The sequence below is a fragment of the Chiroxiphia lanceolata genome, chromosome 1 (genome assembly GCF_009829145.1).
Source record: "Chiroxiphia lanceolata isolate bChiLan1 chromosome 1, bChiLan1.pri, whole genome shotgun sequence".
Classification (NCBI taxonomy): Eukaryota; Metazoa; Chordata; class Aves; order Passeriformes; family Pipridae; genus Chiroxiphia; species Chiroxiphia lanceolata.
Window position 1 is genome coordinate 84,729,286 of NC_045637.1, and position 19,910 is coordinate 84,749,195.

The following is a 19,910-nucleotide window of genomic DNA, read 5'->3' on the forward strand; positions in this document are numbered from 1 at the left end:
AGAAAACCCACGTATTAGCAGTTTTATAGAAGTGGCAGTTTGGAGAAGTGAGAGGGTTTCACAGAAGTCAGTCTTCTGGCTCTGTTGGGGAGAATGAGAACAAGGCTTCTGAGCATAAACAACTCTAATATGCAATTGCAAGCACAATTTCTTCTCTTTGAAAAAATAAGCATTATTGAAAACAGATTTATTCTTACCCTTTATTCTCCAACAGGATTGGCCAATCCCTTGTCTACTCAAAATTAGTCAACAGATAGTCTGCAGATAGTAAAGAACTGACAATATAGGAAAACAATTGCTATTTATTTTGTCCTCATAAACATCTCTTTACTGTGGAGATTTAATTGCACTTTGAAGACCAGCAATTTGAGAGTTTTTGATTCCTTGACAAAAAAGAAAACCAACAGAGAAAGATTATGGCAGATTACAGACAACAAACCTGTTTCAAATCCTTTTACGGATTTTAAAGTGTTCATATTCATGTGTTTCTAACACAAAGGGAGAATCTCTTTAGTAACACTCTTGAATTAAGTAACAGAAGCACAGAAAAGTTGAATAATTTAATCTAGCAAAAAGCTTAAGTATTTCTCTGCATTTGTATTATCATAGTGAGAAACCACAGTGAAGGATCAGAATAATTTTGTGATATTTGCTACCCAGTTATGTGATAGAGAGTCCCTGCTACAGAAATCTCCTTACTGGGTTTGAAATACCACTGATAGTAAAACTTATTGTCAGCTGTGATAAATATGAATTTTAAAAATCTAACTTAGTCTTAAAGTGGAAGCAGTGTCGTATGCTTGACTTAATCATCCTGAATGCATGTGTTGTGTCCAGAATGGATGTGGAGATGTAACATACCTCATTGGCTTGTATGTTCAAACATTTCTTCTTGGTTTAGCCATTTAGAATATTTAAAATGTGATTGTGGAAGCAGAATTTTAAAGAAGTCTGTTGACACTGTGGAACTGAAGCTGTGCAGGAACAACAGTGTAATTACCTGTTGTATCACATATTACAATGAAGTGTGCAAGAACAACATAAAGAAGTTAAGGGAGTTGAAGGTACTGCATTGTGATATAATTTATTTATACCTGAGCACAAATTTTTAGCCCTGAGAACATTCAGTAGTTTAAAATAAGCACAGTCTCATTAGAGAAATAAAGCTTGTCTGGGAATGTTAATAGTCTTGGATTCCTAATTATGTATGCTAAATATATGCATGTAGTGAAATGCAATTTAAATCACTATTCTCAGTTCCAGTCATGGGAATCAAGTTTTTAATTAACTTATGCATATGAACTGTGGTATCAATTTTAACATTAGCCATTAAGAAATTTTACTACACCAAAACTCACATTACATGGTGGTCCTTCTTCTAACAGCACTTTAATCTGTACTAGACAGGTAAAAATTAAGGTCACTAAACATTTGTCTTTTTATAGAACATTGATGTATGTTACTGTCTGGCATCCTTAGCTCATCTCAGATTTCTTTGCTTTGCAATAATTAGTCTTCATTAACTGCTAAAAATGAAATGATTGTCTAGTTCCTTAACTCCCAGATGGAGGATTATCAGTGTATACCAGCACACTCAGTATTTGTCTCTCTGCTGACAGAATTGGAAGCTGTAGCACTATCACTAGGCTTATATGCTGGTTTATTGTTCCTTTAAGGAAATTGCCAATACTTAGTTCTCTTAGAAATGGCATGTTTGATGGGGATGAGACTTTAATTGTAACTTTAACAAAATTCACTAAGAAATGTTGACCTTATATTACATGGTAATATCCAAGAATAAGCTTTGTAGCGTATGCTTACAGGAGGTTTTTGGGGGTTTTTTTAGATATTGTTGTTATGAGTAGTTCCCAAAAAACTACTTTAAAATAGTAGATGAAACCTGAAAGGAAAACATTAGCTATTAACACAACCCACTTCCCTCCAAAAAATCTTGAAAGCTTTAAAAGGAAGCACTGATGGTGTAGCACAGGTTGAGCTGTTTTTAAATAAAATTTTTTTACATGTAAAGATGTGTTCAGGCTTGTACTGGAATAAAATTCTATTGAATTCTTTGGCCAGCATAGCACCAAAAGGGGAAAGTTCATCTCAGCCACATAAGGGTTTTTATATGGAGTATTACCCAAACAATGTTGTGTGCCTGCAAGAAAATCTCCAGGACCTGAAAGGTGTATGGTGCTGCTGCTTGCCAAGTCACAGCCAGAAGTTGCCTATTTCTGAGTAGGCTCTGGGGAAAGAATGTTAAAGCAGCAAGTACTCAGAGTACCTTTCTTCCATTTCAGTCGAGTTTAATGACACTCTTTACAGTATGATTGTAGTAACCTTATGCTTCTTCTCTTTGTTTTCTGTTTGCCAACACTCTATTTCTGTCTTCTTCAGGCCTTCCCCAACTCTTTCCTTTCACCTAAGTGCCCTTCAGAAATGTAGTTATTTGGCCTTAGTTTGTCCTCACTATTACTTGATGTTTCAGAAACGGGGTGTAGAAGGCGCTGTCTCTCACTTTTCTCAGCAGTTGTTACTTCTTGAATAAAGATGCAATTTGACTTTCTTTATTGTCTTTTCACTTATAGTGGTTATGTTGTTGTAGTTATGTGACTTTTGGTCTAAATAAACTCTTGGATAATGCACAGAGTCCCATGATCTTCTCTGAATAGGTTTTGTTTAGGCCAGGGAAATACTTGTGAGAACAAGGTTCTACCTGCCCCATGGCAGTTTGTTACAATAAAACAGCTCCTGAAGAAGAGTAGGGCTGCATGAGTCAGGAAGTAGCTTACAGGCGTGTTCAGAGTGCCTGGGGAAGTAGGGAACATTTTCAGACTCTTGTTTTGGAGTGCACAATAAGGTGTTTTTCTTTCAGCTGTACACATTGAGAAGATAACCCTGAAAGGAGTACCAAGAAAAAGGGCTGACAAACATTTGGAGTACACATTCAAAGTAAGCAAATAACCTTGAATATTAAAGTAATTGTCTTCGTGTTATCTATGTGCCATAAATACATACAGCTTCTTTCAAATACCAGCTGAGAAGGCAATTTTGAGATTCTTTGAATTATCCTATAATTCTTTTGATTTCTGTGTGCAAATCAGGTGTTTTGTGTAATTGTGGGCATAAGGTGTGAAGGTGTAAAACACCAGCCGTAGCTGGGTATGGGATACCATTCCAGGAAACTTGGCTTCAGTGTGAAATTTCTAACACTAATCAGTGTAAGATTTCTGACACTAGTCAGTCGTTTGCTCAAGTGGCATAGGAGCACAGTTCTTGTGTCTGCAGCTATATATATTGCTTGGAGTCATATGGTCATCTTTGATCTCATTTCTGGATGTTTACCATATGAGGATGGGTCTTGTGCTTTTTGAGAAAACTGGGAATTGGTTCGTTTATTTGTTTGTTTAGGTAAAAGCAAACAAACTGGAAAGTGGCCACAAACTGGAAGGCTTACCTCGTATTGTCTTCATGTATTGTAATAGCTAAGGGCAGCATGTGAAACAATTAGTGGGTGAATTTTAAAACTGAAATGCTGCTGCTTAATACTACATAAGAGAAACTTTCGGTATTGAGGTCTGGTATTAAAGACTGTAGGTGTTAAATGATAGCTGCTAAGGCTGTTGGTGGTGATGTTCTAATTGAATCAAAGCAGTAATTTTCTTAATAAGGGCTGATTAACATTATGAGTCATTTTGCCAGTAGATGCGAGTCTGGTAGTATACCAGATTTGAAGATAAAACTAAATGTTCCCCTTTTTAATCCAAAAAAGAATGGTTTACATCAAACATTGTAACTGGCCATTTGACATGGGTTACTGGAGATCTTTAAAGAGGCAAACTTAAAAAGAAAAAAGCCATTTTGAGCTGACAGTTGATGTGTTGATCCCAGAGATTGGTACTGTATTCTCTAAATGGATGCACACTTCTTTTGTTGAGGACAGTAGTATGTGGAATGTAGGCTTCAAAGTCTTTAAAGTTAACCTGCCCAAATATTTCAGCCTTGTCAGAGATCTTTTTTCCAGATAGTCTGTAAAGTGACTACTAGGAAAAATAAAATAGTAGATAGGAGAAGTTTGTACAGAAATGCTATATGGATTATCAGTATTCACTGTTTTGAAAATTCAGCATGTAGACAGATTTGACAATGGTTTTGAATTTCTTTGTTAAAGAGGGAATGTGGAGATATTCTGGGAAGTATTTCAGTAATCTTGAAACTCCTCAGTTCTTTAAAAGAGTTTTCTCTCCTCATCTGTGCAGGTATATACTGTGCTCCTCACTACAGACCATTTTGTGCTTATCCAGGCACTGCTTTTTTAAGGTTATAACGACAATTGCAGGGCACTGAGGGTAGCTAGCATTTCTGGGGACTAAGTTGAAGGCAGTTAGTGGTTGACATTGTTCTGTTCCCTCTTGGAAGTAAATGAATGTTTATAATTTTCATGTCCACTCTCATTACACAGAATCTTTCCATCTAACTAATCGGAATCTTTAGCCCAGAAGTGGGCTTAAAGCTGGGCAGCACTCATCTAACCAAGCTTACTTATTTTTGTCAAAATATGCATGTGAAAGTGCTGGTTTACTACTTACGTGTTGTGTCAGAACAACAAGCTACTGAAATTTTATGTCTGATTCTTGAGTAACTTCTTTAGTAGCTTGCACTACTTTTTAGGACTTGTAGTCTACAACTTGTATATGACTGTGTAAGATTCAAGTCTGAGGCAGATAAAATTATCTTATAAGTAATATAAACAAATTTTTTTTGTTGTTTCGTTTTGACTCCTGATAATGGTAGTGAGAACTCAATCCAAGATATCAGACCTACAGTCCTTTTCTCTGGTAACTGTTTTTTGTGGTTAGTAATGTCTGTTTGATACAGGTTCTGTAATTACAGAGCCTTCTGCCTGGCTTCTTTCTGAGTCAGTAATCTTCAGGGACTTTATTGCATTTCCCTGGATTTTTTCATGCTCCCTTTAGCCACAAATAACATGAAAGTGAGCCTAAAATATACACTCAAAAGTATGTGTCTCTGAAAAAGTACACCATTATCCCTGTTTTGCCTGGTATTTACCTAATTGCAAGTGTTATCTCTTATCCTGAGATTGTCAGAATTATGGAAATGTTCAGATCAGCTAATTGGTATGATATTTGGAAAAAGAAACTTTTCTCATTCTCTTTTCCTTCCTTATTAGGTAACCTGGTCTGATCTTTCGGTAACATGTGTAACAAAAACACACCAGGAGCTTCAGGAATTCCTGCTAAAAGTATGTACTGAAATATAAAAGTAGTGTTTACGCATGAAGTTTTTAACTTCAGAAGTGGCCTAGGAGAGCTGTGATTTCTGGGATGTAATTAGAGAAGCAAAAGCACGCTAGCAGATTTTTGTACTTGTCAGTTGTATTAACCATTTAAATAATGTATGTTGTGATGGCGCATCTTGAGAGAAGAAGCAACTCTGCAGAAGATTTGGGTAGTTTCCCACGAGGATACTGTCTCATCTGAAATGGCTCTTACAGTTTTAATTGAACTACCATAAAACTACCAGATGAGTTTTTAATACTCCCCACAGAGTTCATGTATAGGTACATACTTGTCTGCTTATTCCTGTGTCCGTTAAAATGACCTTTAAGAGCATCATTTGTTATTTTTAATTAGTGAGGCGGAGCCATAAGCATAACAGGTTGTAATGTAACTGTTGTATTCTTCAATAGAACAAAGACAGGCCTGTTCACCATCACAGGGAGTTAAATTGAAGGAAAATCTATCAACTATATATGCCTGTGTGTGCTTTAAAAAACCTGAAAGTTCTCTCCATTGTTTTCCCCCCTGCCCCAAGCAGGGAATGCGTTTGTGTGCACAGGCCATGTGCAGACCCCATCTGCGTAATGACCTCTGACTGTATGTTTCATTGCCAGTGTTTAATACTTTGGGTCCCACCTATTCTGGGAAATTCTGTATGTAAACTCTTCTGGGCACTAATGAAAGCTCTGCTTTGGATATATTTTGATGGTATCTGGTGTTCTTAACTGCAGTGTTAATTGCAAGTGGAAAGCCAGTGACTGTACAAAGGTCATTGTCTTGTTCACTGTTTAAATTATCAACATTATATTCAGGCTTTGTAGAAATGAAGCAGTGAGTATTCACAACTGCTTTAATCCGGTTGGAATATCTAGTTCCAAGAGTTCCCAGAGGTTGATTTGTGAGGATTTGAATTAGGGATGGCATGTGTTGTTGCAGATGGGTTATCCTGCAACATAGGGTACATGCATCTGCTCCTGAAGAGAACCCTGAAAGCAGGACTGTCATACAGGATCCTGTGCAGCTCTGGGATGAGCATTCAGCTGCATGCCTCATGTTCTCCTACCTGTGTAATACAAACACCAGTGTCTGAAATGGACCTCCTAAACCTACTTGCTGCCAGGAGGAGGAGCCAGAAAAACAGATAGGATCCAGAATGTTGCAGAGCTGTCCTGTTTGACAGGCGTAGAGTGTTCTATGTGCAGAGTCTAGGTATATAGGAGATGGCAGAACAAGAGGAAGACAGCCACAAGTGCTATGAGCTTACCAAGGTGTTCTGTGTAGAAAGTGCAGAGCTGAAAAATATATTTGGGTTGTGTTGGTTTGATAGCCATAAATGTAGAAGAAATAGAGAATTGTTAAGTAAAGCAGGATAAAACTAACACCTTGCTTTAAAAAACATGAAGTACAAATGCTGTCCATATGCACTTGCATTTTGCCTTTTTGTTATTCTTGCTTCCAGTCTGCATAGCATTGTTAGGTAGTATGCTCATTTCCTAGGGACAGAAATGAATGGTCAAAATACTTGATGGCAAATTCCAAAGTTGCTTGTGATAGAAGTAAGATAATTGTAAAAATTGTTTCAGAATAGAAGCATTGGTGGGAATAGTAAGGTAGTAGATGGGATAACTTGGATGTTTTATATTTAAAGAGCACCTTCTCTTAGGTGATAATCATGAAAAGTTCTTTGCATGTAGGAAGTTACCCACATATGTGGAGGATTAATAAGCTTATAAGTAACCAGGCTATCTCATTAGCTGAAGTTAAGCACCTAATCTTGAGTTTGTATAACTGAATCTTTAACTACAGAAGGAATTGCATTCCTCTTAATGAAGGTTTTAAAGAAAAAGAGTTGACAAGTTTCCAGAGACAAATTTACATACAAAACACTAGGATAGGAGGTTTGCTCATTCCCATGCTTCTACAGGAACTTCTTGGTACCTTTTAGTTAATACTGACTAATTCTTTGATCAGAGTTCCACAGTGGTGCATATTAAAGCCAGAGGGTCTGTTAAGAACAGCTGCTTTCAGCCCTTCTTTCTCATTTTATATCTAAGACATTTCAGGTACTATAGCACTGTACTAATCTAATACTAACAGCACTTGTCTGTCTCCATTCCAAAGATTCCTTTTATTTATGTTACCAAGCAATTATCTACATCAGACACAGCATTCAGTGCAAGGATTAGTTAGTGCTGTGCTGTTGTACCACTAGCAGGATGTAATATCCAGCTGGCACTCTGGATCAGGTGTATTCCAAATATACAAGAGGAAGGTGCTGCTCTAGTGTAAATTACTTTGTGCTGGTGGTCATAACTGGTGGCAGGTGTTAACCACATTAGCAATAGCTTTGAACCCTAGTAAAAAAGCATTTTTGCTCTGGCAGTTTAATTGCCCCAAAATTAAAATACTTTCTTTTCAAAAAATGTAGATGAACAAATTTGATCAACTTTGATGTACTTGAGTACATTATTTTGGAAGTTGTAAATGTGAAAAAAATTTGTTCTGGGGAATATTTTTCTTTTAAAATAGACTTGCTCTTTAGTAGCAAGAATTTTGCCTGCTGAACTAGAACAACAGAAGACCTCACTTTGTAGTACTGGTGTTGGAAACAGTTAAAATGAATTTTGATAAGAAGTTTCACTGTTAATAGCAGCTGGACAGGGACTTGCTTTTGATTAATCTCCGTATTGCCTGGAGATAAGCAACTATAGACTGGAGTCTAGTGTATTATATATCTGAAACAATCTCCTTTCTTCTCCTGTTCCTTTAAAATAGTTTTATATAGATAAGCGATGATAGTGAGTACAGTGCAGTCAGTCCTCCTTGGTTATTTTTTTCATGTTATTTTCAGATCTAATTACTGTGTGTGAAGTATTTAAAGAAATTAATCAAAAAAGGCTGTAAACTATTCTCGAAAAGAACATAGTATTGGTAATATTCTGATTGTAATTCTTTCAAATAGAGCTTTAAACAGTTTTACACCTGGATTTGCCATGAGGATTTACAGCAAAGTGTTTCTCCTGCAAAACTAAATGATGTTGATTTGTCGTACCTTTGGTCTGTAAATTATGTTACTCAAACTGGAACAACAGAGTTTCTTGTTGATATCAAAAAGTATGTAGACTTACAGTGAACAAAATGTCAACTACTTGTTTTTCATATTAACCTTTTTCTCAGCTCCCAAAGGAACTATCTTCTGAAGCATTTGACAAGACTATTTTAAGAGCACTAAATCAGGGTTTTCAGAAGAGGGAAGAACGAAGGCATGCTGATCTTGAGCCCATAATCAGGTAAATGTTTTAGCAAATAGCCTGGAATGCATCACCTGGGGTGTGATTGAAGTCCAACTACATGACTGCTACGGACAGTGGAAATTCTACTGCCTAAAAACAATTCACAAAGAAAACAGGAACGCAGTGATGAAATAGATACTCTTGACTCTTTTACTCTTTTCTTGAAATTGAGGCTTTAATAAAACTTAGTTGACTTCCTTCTTAGAAGTAATTTTACACTTACAAAAATATTTGTCCTGAGCAGCGTTATATAGCAATGATTGGCACTTCTGCAGGGATATTACCTCCATTATACAAGTGTACATATAGAAATACTAGAAACAGTAACTCAAGTGCATATGTTTTACTTTTATGACAGGATAGAGAATTTGAAAGGAATAAGCAGTAATATATGATACTATAATAAACAATAATATATGATAATATAATAAACAGTAATAAATGTGTATAAGAAGCATGTATATTAAAAGTAGCTCAGACATTTATAAGAAAATAGCCCATACCACATAATCTACTATTTGTGATGAAAGAGCTTGCTGGGACGTGGGACATGTTGGTCAAATCCTGTAACTCAGAACAGCAATGTGAATTTGGAGGTGCCTACCTCTTCTGTTTTTTTGCTACAGATATCTTGTTATGTTGGTCCTTTTCTGTCAGAATTGTTCAACCTTGTTGGAAACAAATTATTCATCATGTTAGCCACTGTCTCTTGAGTTGGGGTACTTGAGGAATCAGGCACTGCTTTTCAAACTCCCACTCATAATGTTCTGTTGGTCCAAACATTTTGTCCTAATATTTTAGTTAAAGAATATATGGAGCCACTCTGTGCCTCAACCTCCCCCTTCCCAATTTTTTTATTTTTTTAAATTTTTATCTGTAGTATTTATCTGTCTTTATTGGCTTGATTGGCAACCCAAAACTAAATCTGTGCGAACAGTTTGGGCTAATAAACATAGTGGGTTTAAATCAATAAACCTGTTAAACAGAGGTTGACTGAAGGGAATGTATTGTAATACAGAAAGGTTGCGAAGCCTCACTGCACAGTAATTACAAACCCAAGAGACTCATCTTGAAGATAACCTTTGAACACACCCAACTGTATTATAGTAAGCAACTATAATTACAATTTGCATTCCTGTGAGTATACAGGAATGCTACATGAATAATCTCAAGAGAATAGCATTATTATATACAAATTCCATTTTCTTTCAGTGTCAGTTTTAGCATAAATATATATGTATTTAGAGGTTTAAATATGTGCCCAGTAGCCAAAAATTGCTCTCCCCTGCCCCTCCTCCAAAGAAATAGAACTGGATGGTGCTTCCTGGCAAGTAATAACTGAAACCTTGGTGTGTGGGAAGTGCAAAGCATTCATTCTTGGCCTGTTGTCTTATCTGAAGCTAATAGAATTTGTCACTGACCTCTTGGGAACAGACTCAGGCCAGTGCAGAGCAGTATTGAGAATCCTACCCTTTGCTCTTGAAAATAATTATGAAATTAAATTACTGACATTATAGGTAAATTCAACTTTGTATTTAACCGTATAAATGTGTTTAAAGAAAGAGATGCATTGTTTTGGGAAATTAAATGTATTCTCAGTTTAAAAAAAAAATAAATTAAAATATAAGGTCCAGTGCTTTTGGACTTAGTCCAAACTCCTCTTTGATAAAATGTTATGAGTGGCTATAATGTTTGAATTGGGATGGCTCAAAGCACCTACCTTTTTAAATTAAAAAAAAAAAAATCATCATACCAATTTCTTGTAGTGGCTGTGCTCCAACCTTACACTAGCACTGAACAGCAAAGCTCAGAAGTAGCATTTAACATTTGTTTATTCTGAACATACAATTTGAAATGTTTGGACTTCTTAAGAACTACCTATTTTGCTTTTAAATGATACTGTAGTAATTTTTTATGTTCTTCTGATGATTCTATTATTTACAAGTTAACAAACTCTCACTTAAATTTCAGGCAGCTATTTTCGAATACATCGCAAGCTTTTCTGCAGAATCAGAGAGTATACAACTTCTTCCAATCAATTTCATCAGAATCTTTGCACACTCACAGTAAGAAATATCCTAATACTGTTTTATATAACAAAAAGTCTTTAAAAAAGTATTCTTGTTGTCATGCCTAATTAGAGTTTTATAATCCTGTATTCATGATACATTATATTCCACTGGTTGCATTTGAACTCCTGGCCAATGAATAGTTGCTTGAGCAGATACTCAGACTTTTGGCCATTGGAACATACTATGTATCATCAGCTTCTGTTCTTTTCTTTCTTTTCCTCTGTACTATTGTGCTATTAAAATAGATAGTTATGAATTGAGTATGTTCAACAGTTTGGCACTTTTACCATATCTTAAACAAAAACCTTGAACTGACCCAAGCTTTTGTTTTCTTCTGTAGATTAAGCATCTGTCTTGATATTTAAACTAAGATTTTTGGGGGGTACATAACATAGTGCATAAGTGACGGGATGGCCCTAATTTTAGAATATGGGCCATTTTAGAATATGGGCCACAATTTTAGAATTGTGTTCTGAGCATTTACATTGCAGAGATTTCTTTGGTGAACCTCTTACCTACTTATGTATTATAAATTGTTTGTGCAACCAAAGCTTGGCTTCTCTCTGTGGATGCCTTAGGATGTGATCTTTGTTTCTGTTGATCTTTTCTTCTTTCAGTGCGTGCAATGCACCATGATAGTTAAGGCATTGACTATGAGGCTGCTGACTCAGAAGTTGCACAAGATCTTAGTAAGGAATTGAATTTGGAGATTTCAAACAGACTGCTGAAATGTGTTTGGAAAAAAATAGGGGAATGACAGCTGACTTTAATTTGAAATTATATGTGCGATCTGTGACAAATGTATTTCTTTCCATGATGAGATAGAGGCATTGTGATTAGGGTGGAAGCTGTAGGGGGTTTTGTGACTTTTGGGCTAGTGCAGGGCAGAAATGATCTGCAAGGTAGGTAGATTGGAAAGGTAAAATAGGTAAATGGCAATTCTGTAGGAGGTCTTACAGGTTGTAAAGGGATCATAAATATGAGATAATTTTTATAATAATAAATAACAGGATATATGAAAGTGCATGAGGATTTGTCACACTGGAACATATGACAGATAAGATGAGGAACTTCATTGTTTCACAGAGAGGAGGAAAGACTCACATGGAAGATGATTTAAATTTTCAAATACCAAAGAGTCATAATGTTAAAGAGCACGATCTTTTCTCTTTGACAAGAAAGCATTAGGCTTAACTTTTTATGAGGACCAGGGGCAGGCAAGAACCTGGTTATTACAGACCATTCCAAAGCAGTGAGGCAGGTCTGAGGTGAAGACAGAAAAAAAAGTCAGTAGGTCAGGGTTAAGAACAGGATCTGCAAGGTACGTGGCCAGGCACAGGTGTGCCTGCAGCGCACCCCAGCCAAGAGCCTGAGCTCAAATGTGACTCCCAACGCAAAGGGCCCTGACATTGAGTTAGATTTTAAGAAAACATTTGTGGAAGAGAATTAGTGGGGTAAATTTAAGCATGAATGACTCATCAGGGGTAGCTCGCACTCCCGTTTCCTGTGGTACAGGCTAATAGAAGCTGTACTAAGACAAAAGTACTCATCCCACCTGTTGCCAAAATCACTTCAATTAAGTGGCTTATGAGGGGTTTTTTTATTGTTGGCCTCTGTGTTTTTCTGGGTTTATTGTTTGGGTTTCCTGGAATCCTGCTAGGCAGGTCTTTATACCTTAAATAATAGTTGGGATCTCACACTGAATATGTTCAGTAAGTTTAACTATGCCACTGTGGTTCCATTAAGGAGAAAATCAATTAGCTCCCTCCTGCTTCATAACATGAGTTGTTTAGACACTTATTCAGGTTGGAGTAAACTTTTGATTCCAACAGACTTTATTAGAACATAATCTCTGGGGATTTAGTCTCTTCAATGCAGACAATATCCAGAACGATCTTCCCATCAAAGTTTCAAGCTCCTAAGCAACAGCTTTCAGATGCTTTTACCTGCAGTAATTTGGACCATTTTGAGAGGGAAAGAGTAGATTCATAGAATTGGATTCATTATTAAACTAAGTCCTTTTTCAGAGCATGGCAGTGGTAATTCTCCAGCAAAACTATTAATATTGTTCCTTCTTTTTTTTTCATCCCATCTGGCATGAAAAGACAAAAATTGTGTGTGAAGACTGTGTTAAGGGCACTAGAAGACTTTAGCCCAGACTGTGTGTCTTTTGGCAGGTGAATGATTTGAGGATGGAAGAGTGTAATTTGTTGCAGAAGAATGCTAGTAACTATCACTGGTCTCCTCCCATTTTCTATTGTAAAACAAAAAAATTATGAAGCAAAATCTGAAGTGCAGCATAATAAGAATATTTCTAATGTTACCACAATCAAGATGTTTTGAAATTGCAGCATAGCTTTAAAATTATTTTGGATACTGTTTTCTTCAAAATAAAAGTAGCTCTAGAGAGCCTTTACTTTTGGAGATGGCCTGCTTTGAAGCAGGTGCTGTTCAAATTATTGCCACGCACGAACCAGTGAGTTCAGTCTTCCATTTCCCTGGTTTCCAGTTTAGTGCAAGCATTCAGGAACTGTCCAGTTGTTCAAGATCTATAAAGTTACTACATGAACTTTATTCTCTGCAGGTAACTTACAACCCTCTTTGAAGACGGTTAAGACACCAGAACACTTCAAGGAGGACAGTTCAGAAGCTTCAAGTCAGGAGGAAGGTAGTTGTGTACTCAAAGGTGGTTCTTTGAGATATTTTACCACACTCAGTTCTGGAAATCATACACTTGACGGATTTCTTCCTTGATACAAAATGAGAGATTTGAATGAAATCTGCTATGCAAATGAAGAATTTTTGTGTACTTCCAGCAGTTTCCTTAAGAGGTTCCTCTGTAATTCAAGGAGTGGCAGTGTTCATGGATAGCTCAAAGGCAGAAGTTCACAACTGTATTGAACAAGCAGGAAGATATATGTTACAATTTACTTAAGCCAAGATTATTTGTAACTTTTCACGTCTTTACCTATTTATTTTTCAGTTACCAGAGTTCAGAGTTGAGTGCAGCATTTCAAGAGTTGCAGACTGTTTTGCTTTAAATGTGCCAAATTTATTTAGCTTCTAGTTTTACACAGAAAGAATGTTCAGGTCTTCCTCTTCTTATTCTTAACCTATGCTGCTTTTATATACTGTGGACTGTTAATAAGTTTGTAGTGAGTATTGATTACAGTCTGAAAGCTGGTGCTTTTCCAGTACCTCAAAAACAGTTCATATATGGAAGCAGCAGCCTAGTGGCTGGTCAGTGATTTCATTCTGAAAGCAACAGCAAGCCAGCTTTATATTGGTTTTGGTAGCAAACAAGTAAAAGCTCCTGGTAGGTGGAAAAGATGAGAAATGGGACAGATAGGTGAAGAAAGACCACGGAACACTTACGCTAGCTTTCACAGAATGACAGCGCTCTTACCCTGTTACACGTTAATAACTAATAAGTTTGCAGTTCATCTTACGTGCAGTCAGTAATCCACATATGCAGTTTGAACAGCTTTTTCTTATGAAAAAAATTATTGCCATATCCTTCCTCAGAGTTAAGAACACGCCAAGTAAATTTAAAATATATGTGGAAATTGCTCAAATAGTTTTTCACATACTTTCATGTACATTAATCTCTACACCTGGTGAAACTACAAATGCATTTCAGAACACCTTTCGTACCATTTTAGTGAACTGTTACCAGAAACTTAGATTTTTAAACCATAATTTGGACTTACGTGTAGCATTGAGAGGAGTCCAGGCAAAATGATACCAAGAATGCTAAGATCATCACAGCTGGAATTAAGAAAAGTTGCTTTTGTTAAAATCTAACAATTGCCTTCAAGAAAAGGATAAACTGTGTCTCTAAAGTTCTTGATTTTTGTTTCATAAAATCGTAGAATAGTTTGTGTTGGAAGTGACCTTAAAGATCATCTAGTTCCAGCCCACCTGCCACAGGCAGAGAACCTTCCACTGGACCATGTTGCTCAGAACCCCATCCAGTCTGGCCTTGGAGCAGTATCCCTTTTAGTCGGATGTAATTTGTAAAGCTTTACTTGCATAGTGAATTTTGACGTTCAGAACGCAATACTTTTGTTTAAGATTTGTCTTCATTTGTTATTCAGAATGTGTGACATAGTTTTGAGAATAATTTCAGCAGTTCAGAAAAAATTACAAATTTTTGTGTTTTTAGTGACTCATTCCTGTCTTCTTTCTCCATTCTTTCATGCTGAGTGATAGTCTTTAGGATTAAATATAGAGGTCTGCAAACATTAACAGTTGTCATAGTTCTCTCTTTCTGTTTCATTCTTCTGTGAAATGGAAGGTAAAGAGTCTTGATTATATTGTCTGTACGAACTGATCTGTCCTCTATGCAACACCTGTTAATTTCAGCACTGTAAATTAAGCCTTACACTGTTTAATGGAGCTGTCTTCTGCTATGTGTCTGGTAGTGATGGAAAGGTGAATTCATTGGATTGATCTAAAAGAAGAAATGAGAATTGCTATTGAAATTATGCTTTGTTTATTTTTTCCAGATGTAATGCAACACACATCAGTTCACAAGAAACATAATGGAAAAGGTCCTGTTGCCAAGTAGGTACTAAGATGTAATGTGACCATGCTACATGTCTGAACTTCATTTGTTAGTGCTTTGAGAGTATGTGTCCTTCTAGATTAAAGCTTGTTTATGAGGTTTTTGTTTGTTTAGTGTGGGGTGTTCTGGTCTTATTTTTGTTGTTTGTGACATTGTTATTAATCTGTATTAGAAAAATAATTCAGATGCTCCTATTTCTAAATCTGTAGGTCTAGGTCATTTGGATATCTCGTTTCCCCAAATTTTGTGAATCTTCACTATTTCAATTGATGTTTTGATTTGTGTTTATAAGCTGAGTAGCGTAAATCTGTATGGCATGTATTTTCCTATGTGCACACATCCCCATGATTGCACTGAAAATTTCCAGTGTTGTAGATTTTAAGCTTGAGTAGCTTCAAAGATGACCTTATGGGAGAAAGTAGTCCATTCTTTCCCTTACTTATTAGCAGATGCATGCATACCTTGCTGGTTTATGTCAATTGTAAGTGGATCTATGAAGTATCGAATGTGAATTCACCCATTAATGTATTTTGACCAGAAACTTTATATATGTTTGCACATAGTTGTGTAGTGCTTCAATTAAATTAAGGGGAAAAAATTGATACAAAATTTATTGAGACTTACAGTTTTGTTTTGTTTATTTATCTGTAAAATGTATTTATCTTGTGGTGAAAATTACCTGGAGTTGCAATAATTAGAATATAAACATAGCACAAAACAGTGTTGGTTAAGGTCCACAGATCTTTAACAGACAAAATTCCTGTGAACTCACTAATTGGACAACTTAGTAGTTTGTGTCTGTTTTGTTTTTAACTGTCCTACTTTTGACTTACATTTCTTCAAGAAGAGAGTGTGATTATATGTGTGATTATACTGGTGGTTATACAGCCTACTATGAAGTTGTAAGTGCAGGATCCAAACTTAGTAGCATGTAGTTACTGGTATAGAAATTGTTTTATTCATTGTATAATGAAGTACACTAAAGCTGACTGTAGTTTAGGATCTATCTTTCAGGTAGGAAAGCAAGGGACAGACCTTTTTACAAAGTTGTATGAAAGAAATGCCTTCAGCTTGCTATTATTTTGTTTGTTTAAGAGGGGAAAATGGGTTACTACTTTACTGCTAGAGGTCTGTTACTCCTCTCTTGTTCCCATGTCTGTCTTAAAATCTGTGCCTGCTGCTTATGGGTTCTAAAGAAATGGCACAGAATGAAGCTCTTCTGTTTTCAATATGCATAAAACTGTCTAGAGTCAGGAGCAGTTAATCTCAAATAGCATTGGTACATTGTGCATATGTCTACCTTTGTTTTCATTCAGTATTGCAGCCTTACTCTTGAAAAGTCAAAAAATTTACTGGTAGGAATGAGATCAGACATACTAAATAAGTATACCTAGTATTACAGCTTCCATGAAATGACTGCATATTTGGCAGTGAAATCACCTCCATGTGGTGGAATTTCTAAAGTGACCTGGCTTGCATCTTTTCAATCAGGGGCTTATGTCTGTCTTTTAGGACCTTCTTGGGTTCTTGCCATTTTCTTAAATTATTTTTTTTATATTCTATTGTACGTCTTGTAAGTAGTTTGAACACTTATTTACAGAGGTCTTTGGGAAGTAACTACTGGAATTTCAGCGTGTCTTGTACTTCCAAGTACTTCTGCCATCATGGGAACTCAGTAACATTTCATATTGCAGTAACCTTGATTAAGCAGCTTGCCAATAGCCTTGATTTAAAAGGCACTTTCAATTACCAACATAAGTATTTTGATAAGAATTTAAAAGTGTTAACTCTTTCTCTTTTTTTTTTTATCCTGTCAGCAGTAAGGCATGATTTTATATGAGACATGAAAAGTTTATACATCCATGTGCCCTACTGACTCTGTCAGAACCCTGACTGTTTTTCCAGCAGTTTTTGTTGACCAGTGGTGGCAGACCTAGTTAAATGTTGCTTCTGACTGGCTGCTGTAGAGCGAAGCTTCAGTGGAAGGCATTATAAAGTCCAAAGTAAATGCCAAATGCAACTCCCCTTTCCCAGCACTGCTCAAAACTACCAGTCCTGAAGGTAAAAATATAAAGCAAGATGCCTATTTTGAAATTCAAACAAACACAGCTGCAGTGTGATCTGTAGGTAACTGTGCACTCCTTTTCTTAAATATCTCATGAATTCTGCATAGGGGTTACAAAGTAATTCCAGCTTTGTCATTAACGATAAGGAAGAAAGAAAATGAATTCAAAATACATTTATATCTGGAAAATTTACCCACGTCTTTGTGTGTAGAAATATCCAAGGAAACTCTTCTCTCAGTTACTGTTCTCTACAAATTCTGTTGTTCTGAATTTTGCGTCAAATTATAGTAGACAAATGAAAAAGGAACTCCAGTTATGTTCAGATCTTAGTCTAACGTCAGAGCACAAGAATTCTTGTAATTTAAATTGCTTGAAAATTCCAGGGGTTTTCTAATGCAAAAATGTGTATGTTGGTAAGAAAAGCCTGCAAGTTCGTTCACATCAGCATAACTTGGGTTTGTTTTTTTTTTTTCTTTTCAGCAGCACTAGCAGTGCAAAATGTTCTTCACTGGATAGCCTTAACATACAGCACTCGGAGCAAAATGGGGTAATGGACTGGAGAAGGAAAAGCTGTATTGTCCAGCAGCACCCAGAGCACTGTACAAATCTACTTGACCAGGTATGTTGCTATTTTTCATTCAAAGCCATATTCTGAGACATTTGAGAAGACTGTCCACTACACATGCTGAGATTTAGCTTTAAAAGATGAAGAGCCCTGCTAAAATTGTATAAATAAGTGTTGAAGTTCAAGCTGCTACCGACTTACCTTGCTTAGAAAACTCCTCGTAATTACTTTCCACTGTCTCAGAAAGTTGCATATTTTGTTTATGAATTAAATAAAACTTCGCAGTAGGATACAAGTAGCCAGAAAAGTCTAATGTTAATTTCTGATCAGGCACTTTCCTATTACTGTACTATTGTCATCAGAGAGGATTTCAGAACACCTGGGCAGTTTCTGTTATTGCAAGGAACAAACTAGAAACTGTATTAATAAGTAAATCGTATTAATTCTGCAGGAGGTACAACAGGTTAAATGTTTTCTTTCTATCTTACCTGCGTTATTTTGGTAACTTAAGTATTAATCTTTGAAAAAAGTTAATAGCTAGATGCATATATACTTTTTGTGAGATTTGTATCTCTTCAGTGCTCAATCTCATTGTGAATACAGTTGAGAAGAATATTTATAAATAATCTACTGAAATTGGGGGAAGGAGGGTTGCTCACTGCTTATATCTGAAAAGCCCTGGATGTTAGGATTGCTTAATGTTACTCTTATACTACATGCAGAATTTGGCTATTGATTGTTATATGGGGAATAGCAAGCCAAACAAAAATAGTTTCCTTGTTTCACAAAGCAGGGTAATGAATTGAGATTTGCTTCTAAGGATGAAATGGTAGGCTGCATCAAAGCCTGAAATACTGAAAGCTTGAGGCAAGAAAAAAGTTCATTTACTAAAGCAGAGGAAAAGCTCTTTTCTTTTTAAAGGAAGTCCAAATACAACGATTTGGACATATTATTTCAGAGTTTTCGCAAGTTTTACTCCTTTGTCAAATATGAGTTATTACTAATAGCTAGTAATAGCATACTTGAAGAATTGTGTAGGTGCTGTGCTTTTTCTTATGTGCTTTAAGGTTGTATTCTAGAGTTTACTAGCTTAAACCTCCAGTTTAAGGCTAGATACCTGCTTGTCACTATGTAGAAATAATTTGTCACAAGTGCTTTCCACCCCCAACTATCAAATAATTCCATTTATATCAATAAATTTTGTAGCTCCTTAAGCCTGGTGATCAGCCTTTTAAGCAGGTATGTGATGAAACACATTTGTTTTTATCCTCAAGAGGAAAGACACCACGCAAACAATAATTTGATTGATACCTTTGCCAAATATGAGTTATTACTAACAGCTAGTAGTAATTCTAAAGTAGCAATTTTCTGAGTGTTTTGCTGAACACGACACAAGACAAGATGCATTATTTTAGAGGCCCAGGTGCATTGAACAAGTACTTGTTTGGATGGTTATAGCACTTTTGAGTGCACTAGTCTTGGACTCATGGACCTGTTGGTCTAGAAGGGTTTTTTGTCGGCTTTCATAATACAAATTCTATTGTTTGACTGACATCTTTGTATTTTCTGTCTAGCACACGGTGGAAAAACGAAGTCTATCTGCAGTAAGCAAGAAGAAAGGAAAGCCACAGCTGGAAAAGTAGGTTTCCAATGTGACTGGTAATCCAGAAACAGAGTGTAATGCATTGACTCTCATAAAGAGAGTCTACAATCAATTACATGCTTTCTTTTTGGTATTGTGGAACAAGAGCTGGAGTAGTGTGAGGCCAGACTACCAGGCTACATAAAAATCTTTATTTTCTGTGAAGAAGTAACTTGAAAAAGAGAATGTAAATGAATGCATTCGTTTCTCAAAATATCCCTTGTCATTTAGCAAAAAGATGGAGTGGAAGTAGGTTCTTAAGCAATACTGAATTGCCTTTTTGTGTTTATATTTATTTGAAAGTTAAAGGCTGTAAAACTATCCAAAATACACTGAAAAGCAAATAAGGATTGACAGCAGCATTTAACATTATGCAGTGGGTGGTATCTGGCTGAAATGTTTTAT

At 36.1% G+C, this 19,910-nt stretch overlaps 1 protein-coding gene across 10 annotated transcripts in view; it reads left to right on the top strand.

Moving 5' to 3' along the window:
- Positions 1-19,910, top strand: part of ZCCHC2 (zinc finger CCHC-type containing 2) — a 42,736-nt gene that overhangs the window by 14,795 nt on the left and 8,031 nt on the right. For 3 of the 10 annotated variants that reach the window (XM_032689987.1, XM_032689951.1, XM_032689996.1), the window contains exons 3-10: positions 2,876-2,952; positions 5,192-5,263; positions 8,478-8,590; positions 10,565-10,659; positions 13,250-13,351; positions 15,174-15,231; positions 17,779-17,917; positions 19,438-19,502. In XM_032689987.1, coding sequence (XP_032545878.1) covers positions 2,876-2,952; positions 5,192-5,263; positions 8,478-8,590; positions 10,565-10,659; positions 13,250-13,351; positions 15,174-15,231; positions 17,779-17,917; positions 19,438-19,502 — 721 coding nt within the window. The remainder of the gene's footprint in view (positions 1-2,875; positions 2,953-5,191; positions 5,264-8,477; positions 8,591-10,564; positions 10,660-13,249; positions 13,352-15,173; positions 15,232-17,778; positions 17,918-19,437; positions 19,503-19,910) is intronic. The other 7 variants (XM_032689968.1, XM_032690005.1, XM_032689977.1 and 4 more) reach the window with 5 other exon arrangements.